This window comes from Zootermopsis nevadensis, unplaced genomic scaffold (genome assembly GCF_977971745.1).
Source record: "Zootermopsis nevadensis isolate Lab colony 2312 unplaced genomic scaffold, Znev_1.0 Znev_ptg000005l, whole genome shotgun sequence".
Lineage (NCBI taxonomy): Eukaryota > Metazoa > Arthropoda > Insecta > Blattodea > Termopsidae > Zootermopsis > Zootermopsis nevadensis.
The window spans coordinates 1,054,592-1,079,839 of NW_028259137.1; the positions used below are offsets into that span (position 1 = coordinate 1,054,592).

The following is a 25,248-nucleotide window of genomic DNA, read 5'->3' on the forward strand; positions in this document are numbered from 1 at the left end:
CAGTGGCATCTAATCAGTTATGCATAAGATTATGTAGTTTATGTTCTTGAATATTTTATTGTGACGTGTGCTTTAATTTTTCGTTTTTAAAAGTTGAAGCTTATGTGGTCACCTCTTTAAAACATTCTACTAAGACAAATGTTTTTTCATTGCCTTGTTGTCATTGTTAAATTTTAAACTGTTATCATATTCCAGATTATAATATACATCCTGGAGTTCCTGCCTTTGTCAGACAGAATAAATGCCTCGCAAGTGTGCCATTTGTGGCATAATGCATCAAAATACCACAAACTGCATAGTAATGAAGTAGTGGTATTGCAAGATGACCTCACTAGACCACTACAAGTCTTCGAAAATAGTCTTGGAACATTTCTGCATTTTGCATTCATAAATGTAGAACTAGGAGGAAAGTTAACCAAATTTTGGGATAGATTCTGTCCACAAATGCAGTCTCTTTCCATAGATAGTTGTGATATATCAGAAAAGACCTTTGTAGATATTTTATTAAAGTGCTCACATTTAGAAACTCTCGATGTGTATATGTGTCCTGATCTTTTAAAGTCAGGAAGGGTTCTGGAGCAGAAATCTGATATTATTCTGCTTAGTAACACTCTGGTCAAACTTAGGGAGCTAAGACTTGATTTCAGATCAGATTTATCGGATGCCCTTTTCAATAGAGTCATGGCAATTGCTTCCAATTTGGAAGATCTATCATTGACAGGATGTAAGATCTGTTTCAATTTTGAGCTGTGTAAGAAACATTACCCTGGTGACATGTTAGAATCTGGCTACACAATGGCATTAGAAAGTGTTCTGACATTCACTAATATACTACAACACATTGTGTCAAAAGCAGGGAAGATTAGAAAGTTGAGATTTCGTAGCACGGGCATTGATGATGCAGCATTGTCACAACTAGCACAAGTACCAGAACTACATCTTGAAACTCTAGATCTTATTTTTTGCACAGAGCTGAACAATGCAGGCATACTCAGACTCACAGAGTACCAACAGAGTCTCACTGAATTAAATATAAGTTATTGTCATGGCATTGGTGATCCTTCTCTCATAGCTATCTGTCACAACCTAAAGAACCTTTTGACGCTCAATATGAAGTTCTCCTATGCCATAACAAACACAGGCATATCAGAACTCTGTCATCTCAAGAAATTAGTCAATTTAAACCTGTCAGAATGTATTCAGGTATCAAGTGAGGGCATTGAGAGGGGACTTTGCTCCTCTGTAAATCTGCAGTTGCAACGACTTAATCTTGCTGGACTCTTCTTAGATGAGAGAACTTTGTGTCTTATAGCAGAGAACCTTCCTAGGCTTATATATCTTGACCTTCGAGAGCGTTCCAATGCAGTGACAGACGTGTCTGTTCAGGCCATTTTCCAACACCAAGTGTGGCTTCGATCCCTCAAACTGACAATGTGTGAGAAAGTAACAGATGCTGGACTCACAGGGATGGGGTTGAGAACAAGAGGAGAAGAAGTTGAAAATGGCTTCTCAATTCTTAGATTGAAAGGTATGCAGAAAATGTTAATGTTTAAATACAGACTTTTGTGTGATCATGTAATTTAAGGATATCATCAGAAAAACTGATTTATGGTAATTAATTATTTTTTCCCTTAGGTTTGCAAGAACTAGATTTGTGTGGCTGCAAAAGAATCACAGATTTCAGCCTTAAGTATGCTTTTTGTTTTCTTGAACTTCGACATTTAAATCTGAGTGACTGCCAGCAGGTTAGTTTCATCAGGAAATTTAATATGTCTTGCTTCTGATTGGGTTTCTTAATATCTTACCTTTTCTTCTCAACCACCAAGTCCTTCGCTTTTGATAAAGTTATACAGAAGAACAAGGGGTTGTTAAAAATGATCTTTTACAAAATTTTCAATGCTATTTTTTCTTTGTACATTTTACATTCTGCTTTCAGGTAACAGATGCAGGCATCTCAGATCTGGCCTCAAAGAACCCAAGCATTGAAACCCTTAAAATGAACTTTTGTGACAGAATCACGGACAGTGGCATTATTGAACTTGTGAAGCATTTGTCAAGACTGAAAGATCTTGAATTGCAGGTATATGTCACTTTATATCAAGCAAGTTAACTTGGCACATAACACATGCTGATAAAGTTAATAAACAAGAACCCAGGATTGTATTTCTGTGGTTCCTCATGATTACTTCAGATTATTAAATTATTTTAATAAAATATGTTTTATAGGGAAGTCCTTCAGATCTGAAACTAAACAAAGTATTTTCAATCATAATAAATAAAATAAATAAAACATTTTAAGAGTAGAAACTGTGATAGATCATGATGGTTTATCAAATTAAAGTTTCACAGTGATTCATTACAAATCTCCGCATAAAAGTATCTTCAAAATAAAAACCATATATATATATATATATATATATATATATATATATATATATATATGCCAAAAATAAAATATTTAAAAATAATTACCAATTGGGGATATGGAAAATCTGCAGTGACAATGAATTCCAAATGGAGGAGTTTGTCATAAGACAATATGTAAAGGATTGTTTTTCTGTGAAATATTACAATTTTGCATTTCTAATCTGCTCAGTGATGGCATTGTGTTTATTGTGGACAGTACACAAGCAAGTGTCATATGATATGTTTACAATTTTCTTCAAACTTCTCTGGATAATTGATACATAGCAGTGTGATTGTTATCTGTTGCAAGTGCTAAATAATGGGAACTATTTTCTCCGCAGAGATGCTCCAAGCTGACAGATGCAAGCCTTAGAGCAATTGGACAGAGATGTAGCAATCTTAAGTTCCTGGATATAACCGACTGCTCTGGCATGTCTCTAGAAGGGGCACAACATTTGAAATTATGCCTGAAGTCCCTGCACGGACTTCACACTCTGGGCCTTTCTTCAAGAATGTGTGATAAGGCCATACCTAAATACCCGTTTTCGAATATTTACAAAAAGAAGAAGTATAATTAAAACAGTAAAAAAATATTTATACTTATTTTAAAATTATTCAGTTTATTTAATATTTATGGAACTACAAAAATATAACAAAATAAAATATACTCCATACAAAATATATATTATAAATTTTTATTTAATTTAGTATTTTTCTTCAGGAAATATGATATCAAAAAATGTAAAATGTCCACTAAACGATTACTTAATCTTGTTCTTATTCTAGATACAAAATTGCCTGAAATAGAAAATACTCTCTCACTGGCTACTGAACTGGGTTTTATCGTTTTCAGGGCATCAAATAATAAATCCAAATTCTTTGTTCTTTTATTGGTTGCCTCAAGTACTGAAAATTCGGCCTTCAATGTCTTCGGATTTGATATTATTTCTTCAGGTTCCTCAAGAAACCTATGAATTGATTTTTCCATGGCTTCTTTTAGAGCATTGCCCTGATAATAGTTTTTCAGTCTCCAGTATATTCATCATCGGAATCTGTTTCCATACTAGAATTTGGATATATTCTAGACAATATTTTTCCAGATAACTTAATAATATCGAGTTTTGAAGCTAGTGGAAATACACTAGATTTCTTTGTTGAAATGTTTTGTGGATTTTGCAAATACAACAAAAGGGTTACCAATCCAACTTGTCTTCTTTCTTGAATTCGTACTTCTAAAGCATTTAATAATTTGGAACTAATTTCAGTCTTTAAATTTTTTAGTTCATTTAACATAAATTCAAATATGCCCTCACTTGTTAATAAATTGGCAGCTCGCCGCCCTAAGACTTCAGCTGCTAGTCGTACTGGTCCCAACACTTTAAGAAGCTCCATGATTTTAGGATATTGAGCTTCATTCCACATATGAGAAGCACCAATATCATTCAAAGCTAAAACAACACATTCTTTTAATGTTATAAATCTTTTAATCATTGCCTCTAAACTATTCCATCTCATTTGGCAGTCAAGAATCAGACTTAATTCCTTTTCTTTTTCTTGTTTTACATAATTCTGAAGGACGCTATCTCTTACGAGAGATTTTTCTAATTTGTGAAATTGATTGTTTGTAATTGTCAGACAACATAGGGAATCCACAGATGTTATCTAGATCAAGAGAATTTAAAAAATCCTCGCCATAATCATCTTCACACTCTACGTCATCTTCCAATTTCTCACTTGTAACATATACATCGGTTTCAGCAATTTCTTTATTTTTATATAACACGTCAGTAACTGCTAAGTGTATGGCGTGTGAATAGCATAGTTGATTAATTATAGGTGATAATTGGCCAAATGTTTTCATAACAGCGGCACCATCATTTGTCGCTGCAACTATGTCGGTTGCTAGATCCAAGTTAAAAATTTGTAGCCTCTCAGAAACTAATTCTAATGTTTTCTTAGCATCGCAGGAACTAGCTATTGGAACTAAGCCCAAATTAAAATCTTCCGCAAATATATGATATTCAAGTATCTGCGATTTCTTTTGCTAGTCCACTCATCTAAAGTTATAGAAAATGTTTTCCCATTCTTCTTCATACAATCCAATTCATTTATAGTTTCACGTTTGGCATTGTCATAAAACGTATGAATGAGATCCATTACTCGAGAGTTGTTTTTTGGTAACGAATATCCCGGTTGTTGCAAAGACTCTCTTATGAACGAGCTTGTTGTAATGCTATTAATGGACAATCCATCCATCGCAGCAAGTTTTGCTACAATTTCTTCTAAACTGCTCTTGTTTTTGTGGGCAAGAAGAGGGTCCAGGTGTTTCTTGCTTGTCGATTATTACTTTATGAAATGCTTTCAGATGATTATGGAGATTGCTCGTAGATGATCCTTTGCAGCTGAACATTTTATTACAATGATTGCAGCATGCCTTGTCTTTTCCAACCTTTTTGAAATTATCCCAAACCTCCAACTTATTTGCAACATTAATTTTGGTCTAAAAATCAAAAGTTATATTTTTATCAATGACATTAATATTTAATAATGAAAGAATGTTATATTATTAGAATACACATTAATAAATTTACTTACGTTGTTTTTGTTTTTACTAACTAAAACAATAATAATAATGTGACCGTTCTCCTCCTTCCTCGCTGACCGCAAGAAGCTCTATTACGATGATGTTGGGATCTCTCAGGGTTCGTTGCTCGGCTCAGCTAATCGGTCTGCATCGACTCGCTCTCATTCGGTGTCACGGCCAGTTCGTACAGCCGTATTGAATACTCGGATTGTAACCTCAACTCCTCTTGTTGTGGGTCCAGGTTCGGCTCAACAGACCTCCACTTTCACTCAATTCTCAGGGATTCCCCTCCCCACACTTTTACTTCCAAAAGGGCCTCGCTAACTAGCGATAAAACCCACTTAGGCTAAAAGCAGGGAATTCAGATGTAAGGGAATTTCCAAGTCGGGAACTCCTAAAACCTCTGCGTTCCCACATACTTCAAGTAGTTAACATTTTTAATTAATTAATTTTTACACATTAATTCTAGTATCTAAAACCGGTTTTTTAAATTTTAAAAACCGGTTTTCGAATTTTACAAATTTATCCAAAAAAACAGTTTTTAAAAACCGACAAACCCTAATACCTATGAGTAAACTGAAAGTGACTTCTGATTGTAAGTTATCATGAGTTACAGTCATCAATTAAAAATTGGAGGCCCTTGATCTTGAAAGGTTGATAACCCCTGCAATAACAGTAGTTTGATTTCCAGATAATTGTATTTCATGTTCTAGTACTCCAAAGAAAAAAGTTATTAAAACTTTTAACATAAAAATATCTAATACCTGCAAAGAAAAAGCAGACAGTACATGGAAAAATGGTACCAATACAAACACAACAATGACAACTTTTATATATAAGAAGACTTAAGAATGAGTAGAAGGTATATATTCCCCCCCAAAGCGCCTACATGGCATACATTGAGACAGCTTTACTTTAAGACTGCAATGACACTTGCCAATTCCTGATGAAATCTGATGGCAGACTTTAACACCCAAAGCGAATTTTATGTTTTATGTTGCTGGGTGGTGTTACCTACTTCAAACACTTTTTCAAGATAACCAAATGAAAATCTAAATTCTTGCAACATTTATACATGTTACAGTTCAGCATCATAAATAAACAAGTTACAATATAAAATATTGCAGGAAACGTACTGGAAGTCTCTATCCATTGAGGTACACCTTCACTTCACGTGACGAAGCTGCCACATCATATGCTCTTCCGGACATCAGAGCTATAATGCCTTTATCCAAGGTCTCCATTTTAAACTTTGATAAGTCTGGTGAGAAGGAAATTTTTGTGAAATCTTCTCCTATGTGGTCTTTAATTCTAGGTTCTGATGTTTTTCACATGTTACTGCCCAAACCTACAAATAGGGAATCATTCCGGGAGAAAATCTCACAATGGATACAGAAAATACTTTCCATGTATAAGTGTTAAGGCTTTTAAAGCAGTTATCATGTACCATAATATATACAGGATAAGGTTAAGTTACTTGAACATATAACCGGAGCCCGGACTTTTCATCTCACATACAACATCAAAACAGGATCTTCGAAGACATGACAAGAATACATACATCTGTATGTAAGGGTATTCACAATGTAGAAATCATACATGCCGATGGATCCTCACTGAATGGATCAGAAGGACATACATTCATTATGAAAGAGATAACGAAATTTCATTGGCCTTCTGTGACACATTTCTATCCTTTATATACAGCAAACTCTATTCAAAGATTGAGCTCAACCACAGACACACACAACTGTTTACCTGTTTAAAACTGCGTTTATATTCCTTAGACGCTGTTTCTACCATGAAAATATATTACACAGCTTAGCACCATAACCATTTCTACCTCCTGTAACCTTTTCCTCTTCATCATTGTAGTTAGAAGATGTCAATAAATGACCAAAGATCATAGTAGGCACATATATTTTTTCATCTTTGAGCTCAACAACTGGAATTCCTTGGCCATTATTCCACACTGATATTAAATTCCTATTTCTCAAACATAAAACCAGAATAACTCACTTGTTCGCTCACTGCACAGAGCACCGCCCTTACTGAGTGGCGAACAGTCACTCTGCTACTCAAGAAATTTCTCACCTTATGCAAACCCCAGACTTTGTTCACTTAAGCCAATCACTGGACACTCTATAAGCCATACAAATCCAGTTCACATTTTCTCAACCTCGCTGTCAACACTAGTCCCTTATACTTAAAGGAACTTTGTCTTAATCCACAAAAATGATTTGATGTCTCTTCAGTAGACTCCTGTGCGTGAATGATTTATTACACACCGCACAGGAATACGAAATGATCCACTCGTTATGCATTCATGTACCTTCAGCCATTTTGGAAACTGAACACAAGGTAAATACATTAGAATTGTATAATAATATTATTTAAAGATAGCAGTACCCATAGGCCTATAGCAACTTGTATAGTCAAATGCATTATTATTATGCTCCATGTATGATGATATGGACAATATAATTTATTTAATATACATTATAAAACAGAATCAAGTTTTAAAAGAAACAAAATGTATAGAAATCGTTTATTTAATATTCACAGACAGTAGAACTGAGCTGTCAAAATACTGTAGTGTCCCGTTTTCTCACTAGGATGCATAAGAAATTACTGAGAATCACTGTGAACTGACTCTAAACTGCTCTGAGCAGTCAAAATAGTGTCCCGTTTTCTCACTAGGATGCATAAGAAATTAAGAATCACTGTGATCACTGTTTAGTGAGCACTTTAACCACTGCAGTGATAGTGATTTTCTAATCACAGTGACAAAATCACAGGTCACTGTTTACCGCTCATCACTACAGGTATATATTTTACAATCACTGAAGTTGTATTTTTCTCCTTAATGTAAAGAAAATGAATCAGGTGTCTTTATCTGGTCCAGCTCACTCCTCACACCTCTGACATTCGGTGTGAAACAGATCGTGCCCATCAGAGGGTTTCGCTGGATAAATAACAAATTACACTGATCCTATCATGGTAACCTCACAGCCTGAACATACACTTCTCAAGAGGGCAGATTTCTGGGTTACATATTCTGATTCCTAAGAATTCTGCCTGCCTAAGGAATAAAGTGCAAGTCTCTCCACGAGGATAAACCATAATATTTAACGTGGAAGTAAATGATGAGCTCCACGTAAACAACGCAAGTGGTCACATTTGCAACCGTTCTTCCTTTAGGTAGGACTTGAGATACTCATGACAGCAGATGTGAAGACGGCTGTTTTCTGGGTTGTGAAACTGAGTGGTCCGATAGAAGTTTACCAGTATTTCAGACGTACTTGCTGTCTTCATCATCAGAGTAAATTATAGTCATCATGATTGGATGCAGCTAGTAACACTCAAATGTCAGTAAACTTCAACCAGACTACTTGGCACGTGAACTCAGAAATGAGCCATCTCCTTACATCCTTTGGACAAAAGACTTGGTTTGGCTCTAGAGGTGTTTGGATATGTTGTTAACAAAATACTGAAATGTGTCCACTGGGATTTGTTCCCAGCCATCCAATTCAATTATTCATCATGCTACCATAGTCATCAGCGACTGTCTACACAGTATCTATAAGTTTACAAAATCAGAAATGAACTCCACTTACCATTCTACTAGATGTGAGTTGGCAGGAGTAACCTATAAAAGAAAGATTTATAATTAGTCAAGCATTTTAACATCAATCACCTTCTTAACTAACAAATACACACAATTTAGTTCAGGCTCAAAGTGACAAATTATCCTATAAAAGTGGGAAAGGAGAATAACAATGAATAAAAGTTACAACTACTGAAATAATAGAAATATTTGGAAGTTAAAACCAGTATTATTATTATTATATAATGTAGGAAAAATTAAATTTCTGCTGCTGTGAAAGGTTATGTCACAAGACATAGCTCACCCCCTTCTGTATGGTGTTCTACTTGGTACTAAGGAGTATTGAAACGCAGGTATCAGAATCTAACAAATTTCACTAAAGTAGCTTTATCAAATGAAGAAGAAACTACAGTACCATTACAAATTAAACCCAACTTTAAACAGTTCCTTTGCAGCATATCTGAACTAAAAGATGGAACATTAAGAGAACCAAGAGAATGACACACAAATAGTCAATGTAGGAAAGCACTTAAACACAAATCTACTTACCTAATTACATAAATTAGTCTAAAGTTTTCCACAAATTAATTTATATATCCAGTGTATGTTTACGAACCTTTAATATTTCAGTTTTCAGTAAAAGAAGATGGAAGGTACTCCGTCTCAACCTCCAAGACTTCAAATGCAGACCACGGCCAGCTGTTAAAGACAAAAGAATATCACCAAGCCCCATATCGATTAGTAACATTGCCACCTATCCTGCCATCTATGCATATCTGTAAATAACACAAGAATGCAGGGGTGCCAATAGTTGAAACTGCTTTTTGCCAACGTTAAAGCTAAGAGTAATGAACTGTAAGTATATTTCGTTCACATAATTCAGCAAAGGAACCATTTCTTACCTGGCTATATTGTTTTACTCCACACATTAGTAAAAGCGTTGAGAGTGAACCCCGGTTTTTTCTGTTTTGCAGATGAACAAGACTAGACTTCTTTAAAAGATGACTTACAGGAAACGTTTTAGAATTACGCAAGTTACCAATACTGACATGCACAGCTGACACATATTTTACTGAACAACAATAAGTACAATCCATATAGAGTTTAAACTGCAATCAGTATTAAAACCAGCTCATTTACGAGTATTAGAAAGCACATTGTTACAATGTCAAAAATGCATACTCATTGTAATAAGTATTACTAGCTGACCTAAAATCATTTAAACTGACGTCCTGCAAAGACACCTGGAAATGCTGCTCCAATCTCAAAGGCAAACAAAAATGGTCTCATATCAATATATATATATATATATATAGTTCTTGAAAGCAGGACATTTGGGAGTGGAGACAGCCAGCTTCTCCAAAAATGGCAAACTACCCCACCACAGCGTATTATTGTCATCCAAGAACAGAGACATTAGTTACAGCTGTAGAAGCCTGCAGATTTTTTGCGAGTGAAGCTGAAAGAATGTGCTAAGTTACACTTCACATCCTGGCATGTCATGCTTCTTAGTTTAGTCCGAGAAACAGCCTTACCTTTACTATATATCTTGTCTAACATCAATAATTATTCTTATTGCATAAATAGTTACCATGTACAGCAGAATGCAGGTCACAAGTTAAGTGCATGGACAATACACGACCATGTCGCTAATGGGTCTCTGTAATCTGATCAGTAACCTATGGTAGTAAATTCGGTCCAATATGAACACTTTAGTGGCAAGTTGTTAACTCTTATATATAAGATTAGATACAGAGCAAATGTAGCAAATCATCAAGGGACCCATCTGGCAGTAGAAAACTAGCATTAACCATTCTCCGGAAACTTCATAACCACCATGATAAGACAGAAAACCTAAAAATGTTTGTTTTGTAACAAAATGGACTGAACAGTGTGGGAGAGCTGTAGTGAGCAGGACAGTGATCATCTAAAAAAGGAATACATTATTATGAAAACAAAATATAAAACTTGTATCCAAATAACTGACCCCTTCAGAAATTAACTTTCCTTCCTTTTCAGAAAATCTGCTGTATTATTTGTGTGTAGTATTTATTCCGCGCTATAACCTCCATAAAAGATTTCCTGTGTAAGATTTGAGATTTTCACAACAGTGAGTCTGAAGATTTCCTGTCTGTGATTTTGCTTGTGGATTCACAAACTATTAAAGGATATTTCATAATGGTCTTCCTCCTCTCCGAAAAGGATGTTAAAAAGGATTGCTTATTTTTCATAAAACTACAGCTAATACATTAAAATAATATATGTATAGACAAATTAATAATTGTTTTATCTGTATGGAGTAGAACACAATGAATATTACCAGTGCTCAGGGAAAAATATTTGATCCAAATGTGGTTGAAGTGTGTGGAGAATATTATATAATAACACTAATAATTTATGTGACTTACACAAGTCAACGAGTATTGTTAGGTTGGTTAAGTTGGTATTAAGATGAATTGAACACAGAACTGATACAGGGGAGATAAGGAACATGCAAAATTTGGTTAGGAAACAAACTTCTTTGAAAGCAAACACATGGGAAATGACTGTAATCCATGTCCAATGTTGGATTTTGGTATTAGTAATGCTGAAAGCTGCATTATGTTTTGTTCACAAATGGTTTCTTAGTTACAGATAATAGAGCATCGTCATCAGATAGGTTGGAGTACAAAAGTACAGACCCCACTAATATTAAAACTTTCGTGTGATTCATAAGAACTTTTAGATTTGATATACATAAGGGTTTTGTGTAGTAAGCTTTCCTTCTCCCATGCCAACAATGAAGAACCAGCGCATGTCAGAAAATTGTCAACATGACTGATCTCTGATGCCATCTCTTGGTGCAAGGTTGAACTTTTTTACAGGACCAATTTATCTCTTACCGTGTTGACTAATTTTGGAGTGGAAAGTGTCAACAGTTTTGGGGTAGTCCTTTTGTTTACAGATATAATAAGTGCAATCATTATCTGGTGACTAAAAATACAACAAATCTTTGTACGTTTAACATAGTTTGAAGGTACATGCTATAGGTTAAGATAAAAGATACAATTTTTATACACAGGGAAGAAACATGTCAGACCCAGACAAGCAAATGATGCTATGAATTTGCTAAGGAAGAATAAACAAAGTGAGGCAGTGCAAAAGAGTAAGTTAAAAATGAATTTGTATGATCAACTCAACCCAATATGCATGTGAGATTTGAGGTTCACGTATGAAGATGGCCGTCATCTGGGATGTTGCATTGTGCAGAATGGTAGATAATGACGTTTCAGCATTTTGGAGTAACCTCCATGATCAGAGTGATGAGCGGTCTTGTCACCTCTCTGAAGGAAACGGTCAACATCTGCCAGAATACGTGGTGCAACATCTCCGAAGACCATTATGTACATTGTAATTGCAGAGAAGAAAAATGTCAAATGCAAAGAAGAAAAAGAATAAAACAACTGGTGCAGTGGTTCAGCTCTATTGTGTCTTCATCAGCAGATGAAGATCTGTCTTGATGCCAATGAGGGTTCTTCAAATAATTCCAAAATTCTTTAAACTAAAGATCAGTAGCTGAATCACTAATCAAAATATTTACCTGTTGCTCTTTTTGAATATGTTAAAAGTATCACAGCATTCTTACTATAACAATTGTAATTCTGTAATTTCTTTGATATCACACGTATGCTCAGAGAAGGAAGGGTTCTTTTCATTATTCTAGAAAACAAAATAAATAAAACATGGCATAAAAACACAAAGCAAAATATTCCCGTAACAAAGAACTGGACTTTGAATGGATCCAAGAAATACTTTGGACACAAATGTGAAGAAAAAAAGTTTTCCCCCCTTCTGGTTATTTGGTTCACAGCCAGTAACTTTACCAACAGGTAACATGACTCATTCTTGCTGTAGTATATACATAATTCTCCCTTGCTCAGTTGTCTACTTTGCAGCGCCAAAAAGACACATGCCTGTACTTGAACCAAACACACCAGGATTGATGAGGATGACAAGGGCATAGAATTCTTGTAGATCATTTTGTAGCTAATGGACCTCATCATTAAACGTGCGTCATTTAACACGCCCGTAAAATTACCCCAGAAAAAACATAATAATAGAGACTCGAACCGAGGACTGTGTATTCGTGTCCGTGACCTTAGACCCCGTAATTTCCTCTCCGAAACCAAAGAATTTTGCCTTGGCGTCGTTCTTTTATCGCGGTTGTGTTCCCGTCAACAGGAACCATCCTTGTCGGGACTCGAACTCAGTGTCGAGGCCTTCGATTCCGTAATCTCCTCTTCGAAGCAAAAAACTCTGATCCCGGCGCCCTTATTCTTTCTCGCTTAGTTTCGGAGCTAAAGGAACCGCCCTTGAAGGACATCGAACCCACGACACTCTTTCCAGAGTTCTGACCTTCCTGTGTTCTCTCATTGGTCAAAATAAATGATCGGGATTCGAAGGAAGGAAACATTTTCCCTGTCGCAGGGGCGATGGACTCAACGGCGCCCAGGACCCTCAAAAACCGTCTTTGAAATTAAACAATTATAAAAAAAGTTGACAGTGGAACCTCGGTTAAGGAGAATCTGACGTAAATACGTCTCTGTATTTAAATTATATTTACGCAATAAATACAATGAAGCTGAATGTAATGTAAGGAAATGTAATAATTCTTATATAAGATAAGTATTTGTGATGTTCTAAAACTTTTTACCAGCAGAAAATTATCTACTCTACGAGGCATTTCAAGCGATTCACAGCTCAGCTCTTTCCGCAATAACGAAAGCGGATTGTTGACGGCAATAATGAAACACAACAATGAAGAGTAAACAGATGACGCAACAATTAGTTTTTTTAGGTAACATAACAATGCACGCAGGTGTTCATATAAAATACGAACCTGCATTCCATAAGGTTCATTTATCACTTCTTATGCACGCCTGAATGAACCTTATAGCACTCCATTCCTTTACTCACTGTTGCGTCATAGGTTACGTCGGCATTGTTGTACTGGTATAAACAGCAGCCAACAATCGGCTTTCGTCAGTCTGAACCGATTGTGGATAAAGTGCTTCGAGTGTCTTTTGTGTTGACTTCTTTAGTGAAATAATTCAAGTACTTTTCTTGTGCGCTTTCCACTCTTCACTCTGTCTTTACGAAGGACATCGACGAAGAAAGTAATGAACACCGAAACGTCGGAAGACATGTCGAGCTTAAGTACGCAAGCGAATCACGAGGCTGGCTCTGAGACGAAGAGGAAATTTCTCGCAGCAATTAATTTAACGCGCGCGATGAAGTCGAAGGACGAAGATTGTGTGAGAACAGAAAACTGCGGCCTTCCGACCACAATCGAAGTTTTAACTTCAAATGGACAAACCGTTCCTTTGCAACGGGCGACGACACAGGAAACTGACGTGGACGAGGCTTGTACTCTAGGAAATGAAATTACTCTCCTGGATATGGACAGTTTTCCCAAGCAGTTTTCTGGTACTCGCCCGGATTCCAATGTAGACTTTTCTGAATCCGTTGCACCAACGGAACATCCGGTGGCAGAATTTCAGCACACAAATGACGCCGGCGTCTTAAGCGATGATCTTTCGTGGCTGATAAATTTTAAACCTGGCGCGTCGTCTATCGCAGCTGAAGTCGAGGACGGCCACAAAGGCGGAGGAGGTATGTGGAGTGCCCTTTGTTCTTTGCGTTCTGAAGAGTTTGCGCAAATGAGATTTTCCTACATTTCCCGGTTTTATGTGGGCCTGGGTCTGTCCTTACAAATATCTTTATGAGCGCATACGTGAATATATTATTTTTCCTTAAATATTAAAAATCGCCACCTTCCACCTCGACACAACTTCACGACTTGGGATGAGCTACAAATACACTGAAGACTTTCTCATCACATACACATAAGCCAATTCCCAAAATATTTTGGGGGCTCTCACCTTAAATTAAAATAAGTTGAGATTGCTTTAGCGTAATAAAATTACCGATTATGACTTACATAATCCTCTGACAGAAAAGCTGATGCATCTAAAGCTGTTCCGCTGCAATAGACATTTTTATTCGTAGTGCAATTTGAAACACAAAACTGTTTGACTGTCACTCACGATTCGCATTTTCTCTGTTACTGGAACCTCGCCCCTTCAATGCGCACTCATTTTCAGAAACGTCAACACAGCGCATTTTATTACTCAGGCTTCGTATGTCTGTAACTCTTGAGGTACATTGGAGACAGCCATGTTTCTTTAAACCGTTGGCCACATTCTGATTCTTATAATTTGAAAACTATGTTATAAATGGATTCTATTATTCTTTCAGGTAATAATAATAATGGCCTCATCGACAACCGTCAGCAGCACCAACCTGACCTGAAATTACCAGTTCGGGCGAAGAGACGCCGTCAACGTAAGAGAAGAGCGGAAAAGATCAAAGGAACGGCAATGGGTCATCCCGTTGAGAAAATACGACGACCGCCTAACGCTTTCATGTTCTTCTCGAATGAGTGGAGGAAGAAGATAGCTGCCATCTACCCCGAAGAGAGTAACAGGCAGATCAGCGTGAGGCAAGTTGCAATACACAATGTACTTCAGGATAATTACTTATTAACAATTTAATTTGTGAGCGACAAATTGTCTTCAAAGCCATTCGAATTCAGCGGACTCGTAAGATCATTGTTCAGTAACGATTATAAACATGGCGCCGGTGCGAACCTGTAAAATTATATGTGAGAATTTTCTCGTGTTCAGAACGCGCACTTAAAAATTTATTCTTCTCAGAGAGAGAAAAAGACAGTATATTTCGTGGTGACGCTGTTAATTGTGGTGATGATAAACTATGAGCCCAAATAATTGTAAAAAAAGGTTGACTCTTGTAAAATTCGACTCGCAAATTTGCCTTTCATTGCTGGAATATAAATCTATATTTGCCTTATTATAAACTGAACGCATGATACATAGGACAAAAGTCAAGCCTACAGTAGAGAAGTAGAATTTAGGAGTCCGCCCAGAACTCTTCTTTTACTCTAAAATTTCACAAAATCTTAAATTGGCAGAGAATGCATGAGGTGAATTCAAAATCGGATATCTCATTTCCAATTGCTGAAAATGTTCTGATCGTCGAAAACAGGTGAAACATTTCGTGCGCTCTGATACGCCACTGCCTTTGCCTTTACCCAGCTGCAACCCTTGGACGTTCGTCCTCCGGTTCGTCCTACAACCTGCCTGCGTTCTTACAAGTTTTGCTTCTTCTATCTGCAGACTTGGCGGAATGTGGAAAGGAATAGAAGGAGTGCACAAGAATGTGTATTTTGCCCTCGCACGCCAGGCAGAAGCGGAGCATAAGAAGAAATATCCAGGTAAGTAATTAATTCTACGCCCTGATGACGGAGGCTGTATGACCTCCTAAACGTTGGTAAACATCTACCAGACTACACGGTGCAACAACCCAGAAGACAGAAATCTTCATCGCCCTGATGACGGAGGCTGTATGACCTCCTAAACGTTGGTAAACATCTACCAGACTACACGATGCAACAACCCAGAAGACAGAAATCTTCATACTCATCGCCCTGATGATGGAAGCAGTATGACCTCCGAAACGTTGGTAAACATCGACCAGACTACACAGCGCAACAACCAAGACAGAAATCTTCATCGCCCTGATGATGGAGGCAGTATGACCTCTGGAACGTTGGTAAACATCGACCAGACTACACAGCGCAACAACCCACACTTACCGATGTGAAAACCTCAAATTTTACATACATAATTAATTCTCTTTTAATGTCAACAAGCAACAGAAAGCTTCCAAAAAATGTTCCCGAGAATTTTGAGAAACCTCACCAATTTTGATTTATTTGGGATTGACTGCTGGCGATTTGAAGTAAGAGGACTTTTGACGGGTTTTTATTTTTTAGTAAGATTTCTGTCGGTCAGAGCTGGAGTGGCTGAAGTAAAGTAAAATTGCAGAAGGCGTATTTCTTCTTATATTTCGAGTTCATTTCATCCTCAGCCTCGCCGCAGCGAAAGCCCCTCAAAGTCTCGTTCTTTTGTACCAGTTGAAGTGACTTCAACCTCGACACTGAGGCAGTTCTTTACCCTGAAGACCTCCCTTTGAAGCCACTTCAGCGTCATTAATTTTTGCTTCATTTTAATAATCGTAATGGAAATATTAATTCTGTATTATCAGAAGTTTCACGGCGACTAATTTGATGCCAACGTTTCGGAGAAAATACATTGTATTTTTCCTGTCTTTCTGTAATAAATGATTTATGAATGTCGCTGATTTTCGTTTTCTGATGCCAAATCACGCGATCAGAAACAACAGTTTAAGGAATGCTGTGACCTCAATGTCATTCTTTCCGCTTTCAGATTACGTCTACATCCCTGTGGAGGCCCGCACGCAGAAGCTTCTTCGGGAGCAGGCCCGTGATATGAAATTTGGGAGAACAAGACGCCTCACGACGGCGCAGACCAGCAGCGCCCGTCCCCTGCCTGCCGAAGAACATCAAAAAGGAGGAACCACAGGCACACCGGGTGTCGCTTCATCAGAGGCAAGTCGCCGTCATTACTCTTTGGACGAAGTCACTCGCCCGACATCTGTCGCAGGGAAAACAAACTAGTGTGGAAAGTCAGAGGCGAAAAATGACTAGGGTGAACTCTCGATTATCGGGGTTTGTTGGGAAGTTTATCTTCTCCTGTTTGTAAAAACGCATTGCAGTTGAATTTATTTAAATTCCTAAAATTCTACTCTAAGTTTTAAATATTAATTGTGTTTCTCTAAAAAGAAACTGGCTGTTGAAAGCAAAGATATCTTACAAATAGTTTATATTTTTAAGGACATTAAATATACACACGTCGCCATTTTTCTTGGCCTACGAGAATTACGTCATTTCCTGCTTGAGCACTGAAATCTCTATTTCTGTTGGGTTTACATCAAAATCAGCTCCCATTTGGAAAGCGTGCACCTGCATAATATCCACCACGTTAATTTCCATCGTGCTATTATATCGCACGTCGTAACAATACTTTAAGTTACAAGAAGTTTGTTGCACTGGTTGCAGCCCTCTAATCCAACATTTTCTGAATTTCAGGGACAAAACAAAATCAGCTAGAATTCAGCGCCTTCTAACACGCAGTCGGCCACAGCAGGAATTACGGACTCTCTGAGCTTCCGTTGTGAAGTGGCCGGAGGGGCAGAAGACACAAAAGTTCCTCTGCCAGTATTTGAGGAAGATTTTTCTTTTACAGAATTTGGTCCTTATTGTAATGAAGGAAATGTCGTCACCATTCGAAAGACCGACTTTCAGCAGTTTGCTAACAACGAGGTTAGTGTCAATTCTCCTTTTGTTTACAACAATTTCGCGGGCCAAACACAAATTCCTGAAAGCACTAATCTATATACAGTAAAACCCCTCTAGTTGGACACCCCTATATCCTGGACACCCCTTTACATTGGACACTTTTAATTGGAACCGGCGAATATCCTATAATTTTACATGTCCACAATACCCTATATCTTGGACACCCCTTTATCCTGGAACTTGAACACCTCTTTTGTTGTAAGTTGGACAGGTTCATGCACTTAACGTCGATGCTTTTCAGGGAAAGTTTTTCAGTTACATATTTTGTTATTTTGAATTTCTTATTGAAGAATGCCTCCTCTCTAGAGGATTGTCTTATGGACATTGAACCCAGCATTGGAATGCATTGCTAGTGTTTAACCATTCTTTTACTGAACCCTTAACTGGACTACAGTATCGCAGAAGACACAGTTCTAACTCCATCATTACTGTGCTTGCATTTGAGTTCAGACTGTGTGAACAGAAATGGAATTTTTGTTTTTGCGATGGGGAAGCGAAAATTAGTGGAATTAACTTTAGAAAATGTTATTGAGGCTGGGGTGTAATGTGAAATGCATGGGAGTGGGCTTCATAAGATTATTATTAATACTATTGTCATTAATTCTTAATTTAAGTAAGCCTACAGCAGTTAGTGTATGTAAGTAAATAGACTATATTGTCATTAGACCACAATCGATATTTCTCTTTCCCTGTATCTTGGACACCTCTGTAAGTTGGACACATTTTCGTGGAACCACAAGTGTCCAACTTAGAGAGATTTTACTGTAAATGGCATGGTAAAATGTGTTTAAGAGAAAAATCAAAATGGCTACTTAACTATGCAGTTAAGAAATATCTGAATATTCGAGCACATGACAGTTTTGTACGTGTGTAATTAATTACGCGTAATTGTTTATAGAAGTGGCTTTAAAATGGTCCTCTCGATCTTCATTTCAATACGTACTTTCACTTTCAATGGCTCTGTTGGAAACACGTACTACAAATTCTGAATTGTTTGATGGCAATCTCAAAGGACGCAAGGAACATTTTGTAAAGTTGAAACGCAGAAGAAAATATTAACTCAAAAGACAATGACACTGCTCAGAGTTTTGAGCTGATTCATGAACTTCTTTTATTTCAAACAAAAATTAGCCAAAATAAACTAGTTTAAAGTTTCTGTATCCACAACTAGAAATACGTATCGCAGAATAGAAGATCCTGGCAGTATTTGCTTCATTACCACACAACTAATTACAGGCTCACAGTTAATTATCACCTCAGGAAACGCCCACCACGCAATTACTGACTTGCCTTTCATTTAAATGTAGTGCCTCAATAGTGCCACGAAGGCATACTAAGAGCCTGAAGTTCTCCATGTTCTTACATTTGAACTATTTCCAGTCCTCCCTCCGACTCGTAAATTCCGTTCAGTTTAAATTCACACGACATGAAAGTTACGACACCAGGTCAGGTTATGGCCGGTAGAAGAAAGAGAATTGACCCCAAAAACTGCTGAATCAGGTTGAAGCCTGAAATTTATACAAGAGTCCACGTAACTAGAATAAGTCCGGTGTCTTACACCGTGAGCTTCGTCACAAATTCCTTCAAAACCTGCATTCTTAGTGACCGCCTACCACGAGATATTCGCTGCATGTGTTTCCATACTTGTTACCAATAATTCTAGTTCCTATTCTGATCCAAATGTTTATTTCCTTTCCAGATTCCAGAAATGGACGACATTCAATTGGTGTCTAAATTTGAAGATATTATGACAAATTCCAATTTAGAATAGTTTAGTACTTAAATAGTTAAATTGTTTTTAGAAAATTATTTACAAAGTTTTTTGTTAAATTGCTTTAATTAAATAGTTTAGTATTTGTAAATATTCACTAACCGCGCCAAAAATTACAAAATTGTGGCTGAGAACCCAGTGATGAAAAATGCACCGTAAAACACCCGCGAGTCATTTATGAACAACCAAAAGACACTGCAGATACTTTCACCAGGAAATGTTAAGCTTTAAACAGACCTCAAGGGCCTGGCCGAAGCTCCCGAGTCCTCGGCAAGTCTGAAGTTGTCGAAAACATCTCAAAATGAAAACGGCTAATTGAGGAGTCTGGGGCATGCGCACTTCCCCCAATGGTCGCAGTTCACGTGGGCTTTGATGCGCTGAAAATGTATTGGGGTAAATTACCTATTCGAGTAGCTACTGTTTCCCTCCATAGAAAGGGTAAGGCCATTCGCTTCTGAACTCTACAGCACCCTCGAAGAACCTTCCCCGTCACCAAATTGATCAGCGGCGAGCATGAACTGTCTTCTCGGATGCTGAACATCCTGATCTGCGACACGTTAACCTGCATTTCAGAGGAGCCTGCTGCCTCCACCTACAGTGCGACGTGCAGGAGGACCTGCAGCTTAGGGCCTGACAATGTGAGGGGCCTCAGGAAAGGAATTTCGTGATCCGCTGAGCTAACTTGCCGGTTTACCTTAAAACACGGGATTGTTTCAAAGATTAATGCGGCTGGCGGAATGAATGGAATCCCCGATTATTAAAAGAGTAGAAATTAAATAACGAAATGTTATTATTACGGGCAGAAACAGAGCAAATGTAATTGTGGATATTCATTTTCACTTACTCTTGACGAACCAAATAAAGTGGGGTTTATATTTTAAACACTCTTCTCAAATCTGACCTATCCAACGTTGATGCTAAGTCTTTTCCCAATTTAAACATATTTTAAATATTTTTAAAAAGTTTCCCTCTTAGAACGGAGTAGTGGTTTTAAACCAATGAATGGATAAATACAATCGGAACATCATGAAATCATATGCGAGTATTTTACGAAATTCACAGAACCAGTAAACACCAACTACTGAAAAAAAACCAAAGTAAATTATTTATCTTAACTCCAGTCATTAGGGAAGCAAAACGCGTGGATTTCAATAAACCAATGGCAGAGTCTGATCACAAATCAATTCTTTCTGTGAGATTGTAAAAAAATCTGGTAAAAAATCCAGAGTCATCGAGAGCCCAACTATAAAATAAAAGACAATATTGAAAATGTTCCTAAACATACAATTAATTCTTTAAATTTCCGACCTTACAATAACCTGCAGTTGAAAACTTGGGTCATATTTAAAAGAAATACAACTCTCCCCAATTTAAACAGAAGACAAAAAAGCGACCTTCATAAGCCAAGTACTGAAAATCACTAAATATCAAAGAGGACTACACTATTCAGGTCTCAAGTTACCCAATAAAATTCCACCTCCAAATAAAAGTTTAAGAAAACCTCTCAGCTCACTCCTACTACGTAGACGACTTTACCTCTGCTGACAATTCCTAGACTTTACGCACATCTACACGCGAAATAAGTTCTGTACTTGCATTACGACATCTTCTGGTTATGTCCAAAGAAGGACACAGCCTTCATTGAAACACATTTTAAAAAGGGTAACTAGGCTCTCGTGGGTACGCCAAACACAATGAGATTATTGTGCAATGAATCCCTCCTTACTGTATCTCTCTAGTACCTGTCACGAATACAAAATGTGGTCACTAGTTGATGTATTAATTCGCAACAAACACTCATCATCATTCCCAATAATTTCGTCTACGTGCGGGCGTAAAAACAGGCGAATTAAGTTGGATACAGCTTTGTGTAAGGAAACAGTGAGACTGCCATAAAAATATAAAAAGTCACATGGCACTGCATAATTAGAAGAAACTGAGGCGATGGAACGTAAAAGAATGGCCTACAGAATTTTCAGCAGGTCCACTCACAAGCAAAGCCCAGGGGTCTCATTTCTTCTCTCCACGAACAAAGAAAAAATCAACCAGGTTACAAAAATATGACGTCCATACTCAGTTCCCTTCGACAAATGAATGGACACGATTAATACAACGCAGAATCAAGTGCAGACAGTATTCCTATTTCTGAAATTTATCCATGGCGACGGCCTCAAACCCCTGAAGTTAAAATGATTCCCGCAGGTTGGCAATGGTTACAGCACACAAACAAATATCAAATGCGAAAATCTTGATGTCAGTCAAGAAAATGGCTTACATTTTGCAGGTGAACGTACGATTTTCCGTTTCGTTCTTGAAGTGTAAATCACGCAGTCACACTCAATGGAAAACGACGCACGACGTGTAAAATGCGTGAATTCGATGCTGTTCACTCATAAAATAAGGTCACTCTTTCCAGTGTCACCAGAAAAACGCTCAATAAATCTTGTTCAATCGAACTGTGCACGACTCCCACGTAACTCGCACCAATGTTAAGAAGAAGAAGAAGCCTGCGTACGTAGAATGCACTGTAATAAACACGCCATGTTTCAGGGGCGGTCACACAGCCGCACAATTTTAAACACGTTCTGTGAATTCGCCCACCACAAACACCAGCGAATGCACTAAATCAACAACTCACTGCCTGTCAGATGATACTGAATTCTGGGACACAGGACAAAGAGCATCTACGCTGAGACAGGGTAGGAAACTTGAAGAGCGGAGATTACCCGCAAGCAACCAGCTTTTCCCGTATCGAATCGTTGTCTCGAATGCACGGGATTACTCATGAGCAGCTTGAAAATTAAAAATTATTACGACTTTAAAATCAAGAAATTGACATAATTTCGACGTAACGGGATGTTCTACATTTTGCAAAGTTCGAAATTTTTACATCTTTAAAGATCCCGCTCTTTGCCGACCACATCAGAGCACTGACTGAGAGATTTGACTCGAGGTTAGCTGGTGTGGGGAACCCCTTAGTCCGGCAACTCGGGAGGCACTCGTGCCGAACGAGGGTTGTCAGAGGTCTCCCAAGGGCAACCGAGGGGGACTGATGCTTAGCAGGCCAGCCGAGGCTGCCCCCAAAAGACGGTCAAGTCGGCACAACGAATGGTCTGTCCATTTAGCTACCCTGACTGAGGTTTTCCGTGGTTTTCCTCAGTTGTACGGCGAATGTCAGGGTATAATTTAATAAGGGCAGGTCCCCTAAGGCAGTGGTATTCAAAGATTTTTTGTTCGCGTACCCCCAGATATAATTTCTCTTCCAACTTTGTACCCCCAAAGTTGTTGGTGTATAATTCAAGTTATACATAGTATATAATCTACATCTAAAATAAATTACATAAATTACATTACTGATTATTCAGTGTATATCATAAAATAATATATTTGTAGTTTAAATGCGTCATGTTTGTGTCTAATTCAGTAATATATTTATTTTATTTCCGTCTATACACAAACTTAGTTGTTAAAATTGGTGTCTTCACCCGACAACAGACGCAAACACACCACAAATCACAAATCTGACTACAGAACGACTGATCTATAACATACAAAACACGACGAAGAACAAAAAGAAACAACCTACAAAAATGAAAACTACAAAACAAACAAATCAATGAGAGTTGCATTTATAAATATACAATAGTTTTAAAGACGAAAATAGCCTGAAGATGATGCAGTTGCATTGAAACATGTTGTGAAATAAAATAAGGAGCGCTAAAATTGTAACATCGTAATAGCGATGAAAAGCGCCAAATTTTAAAGTTTAGCTTTAATAACACCAATTTTAACAACTAAGTTTGTGTATAGACGGAAATAAAATAAATATATTACTAAAATAATATATATTTCTTTGACGTAAATACGTCTATGAGGAAGGGTCATTCAGCAAAAACGTGTTACGAAAAAGTGTAACTTCATTGTTATGTTACCTAGGAAACGTTACATTACATTTCATTACATTACTTTACCTTACATTACATTCATCTACCACAGACCCATCTTAAGCGTAACTAATTCAAGTTAAATAAGCAAAGTCTTAATCAAACTTTACTCAATTGTAAAGCATATATAAAGGAAATATTTAGAATAAAGCCAATATATAAACTTCCTTTCCGTATAGACGTATTTACGTCAAATTCTCCGGAACCGTGGTTCCACTACCACTTTTTAAATTTCACGTACCCCTTAAGATGTCTTCGCGAACCCCCGGGGGTACGCGTACCCCAGGTTAAAAACCACTGCCGTAAGGTATTCACAACCTTCACGCCAGAACAAACACATAATATTTGCTGATGACACAAGTGTCATAATTTCTAATAATAATTTTGATGATTTCTGTTCAACATCAAACATAGTTCTGTCTCATATGAGTAAATGGTTTACTGCTAACAAGCTGGCCCTAAATCTAGATAAAACCAATATAATAAAATTTATAACATTCACTCTTTAATGAAATATGGAATAATTTTTTGGGGAAATTCATCAAACATCAAAAAGATATTCACTTTACAAAAGAAAATTATTAGATTATTGGCTGGTGTAAAACCTAGGAATTCATGTAGAAGTCTATTTAAGAGATTAGAAATCTTACCTCTTCCATGTGAATACATATTCTCGTTAATGAACTTTATTGTAAATAACCAAGAACTCTTTCAAACTAATTCTGCTATACACCATGTAACACAAGGAATAAAAATCAGCTTCATAGACCAATTGCCAACCTCTCATGTTTTCAGAGAGTGCATATTATGCAGGGATCAAAATTTTCAACAGTCTACCATCAAATCTCACAAGTCTTGTAAATAAAAAGGCACAATTTAAACCAGCATTGGAAAGATACTTAATTACACACTCATTTTACTCTGTCGATGAATTCCTAATGTTTACAAGTTCTAATTTATATATTCTATATATTTATTTGTAACTTATCTCTACTTCATGTGAATCCTTTGCTTGTATTTTTGTGACATTTATATGACTTGTATTTGTATAACATGTATTGTATTATTATGACTTATTCTACATCCTATTGTCATCTGACTAACTTATGGATCCATGGAATGTAATAAAGATGTATGTAACACGTTCATCAATGCCTCATGTACCAGACATCTAGCGGTAAATGTTTGCATCATAGCGTCCGCCGTGCCATCTGATGACATAAAACTAAACCACATACGTAATATGCAATCTTTCTTCTTACTATAAAAGTTTGTGATTCCTCGTCCCTTCTTCTACTATAAAAATTTGTGATTCCTCGTTGTCGTCAAAAAATGACGTCATCAACAATATCAACAGATATTTGTGTTCCACAACAACGCCGAGTAAACAAGTAACGCTTCACAACAAAGGAATCTAAACTATCAAGCCAGTCGCATATTCACTGCTCCAGCAGCACATCACATTCTTGAATATTGACTGAAAGTTGGCGTAAAACAACATAAAAGTGAAAGAAGGCGTTATCAAGTATTTGAAGTACCAACTCTAACAACTCCAACAAGGTAAACTGATACTCATTCGATATATTACGATTACGA

General features: G+C 37.1%; 2 protein-coding genes and 1 long non-coding RNA gene across 10 annotated transcripts in view; 2 read left to right on the forward strand and 1 right to left on the reverse strand.

Moving 5' to 3' along the window:
• The window catches only part of LOC147874778 (uncharacterized), a 31,194-nt gene that overhangs the window by 252 nt on the left and 5,694 nt on the right, over positions 1-25,248 (forward strand). The window contains exons 2-5 of one of the 4 annotated variants that reach the window (XM_087343308.1): positions 196-1,528; positions 1,636-1,745; positions 1,937-2,080; positions 2,748-5,000. The exons of 1 other annotated variant lie outside the window; for it this stretch is intronic. In XM_087343308.1, the coding sequence (XP_087199434.1) occupies positions 196-1,528; positions 1,636-1,745; positions 1,937-2,080; positions 2,748-2,984 (1,824 nt within the window). In that variant the 3' untranslated portion in view covers positions 2,985-5,000. Of the gene's footprint in view, positions 1-195; positions 1,529-1,635; positions 1,746-1,936; positions 2,081-2,747; positions 5,001-24,898; positions 25,213-25,248 lie in introns of those variants that run through there. 2 more of the 4 variants (XM_087343312.1, XM_087343309.1) reach the window with 2 other exon arrangements.
• Positions 5,410-22,351, reverse strand: LOC110840889 (uncharacterized). Of its 5 annotated transcripts, none has more exons than XR_015533732.1 (4): positions 21,984-22,351; positions 9,214-9,373; positions 8,608-8,639; positions 5,410-7,340 (listed from the first exon to the last, which is right to left on the reverse strand). It is a non-coding gene; the product is annotated as an uncharacterized LOC110840889 (long non-coding RNA). The 5 variants fall into 5 exon arrangements; XR_015533733.1 differs by having other exon boundaries at positions 9,214-9,296; positions 21,984-22,347; XR_015533735.1 differs by having other exon boundaries at positions 5,410-6,338; positions 9,214-9,296; positions 21,984-22,336.
• On the forward strand, positions 13,632-20,590 carry LOC147874779 (uncharacterized). Its single transcript, XM_087343327.1, has 6 exons — positions 13,632-14,249; positions 14,895-15,138; positions 15,833-15,930; positions 16,946-17,127; positions 17,668-17,901; positions 19,637-20,590. The coding sequence occupies exons 1-5, from the start codon at positions 13,757-13,759 to the stop codon at positions 17,686-17,688; spliced, it is 1,038 nt and encodes a 345-aa protein (XP_087199453.1). The 5' UTR covers positions 13,632-13,756; the 3' UTR covers positions 17,689-17,901; positions 19,637-20,590.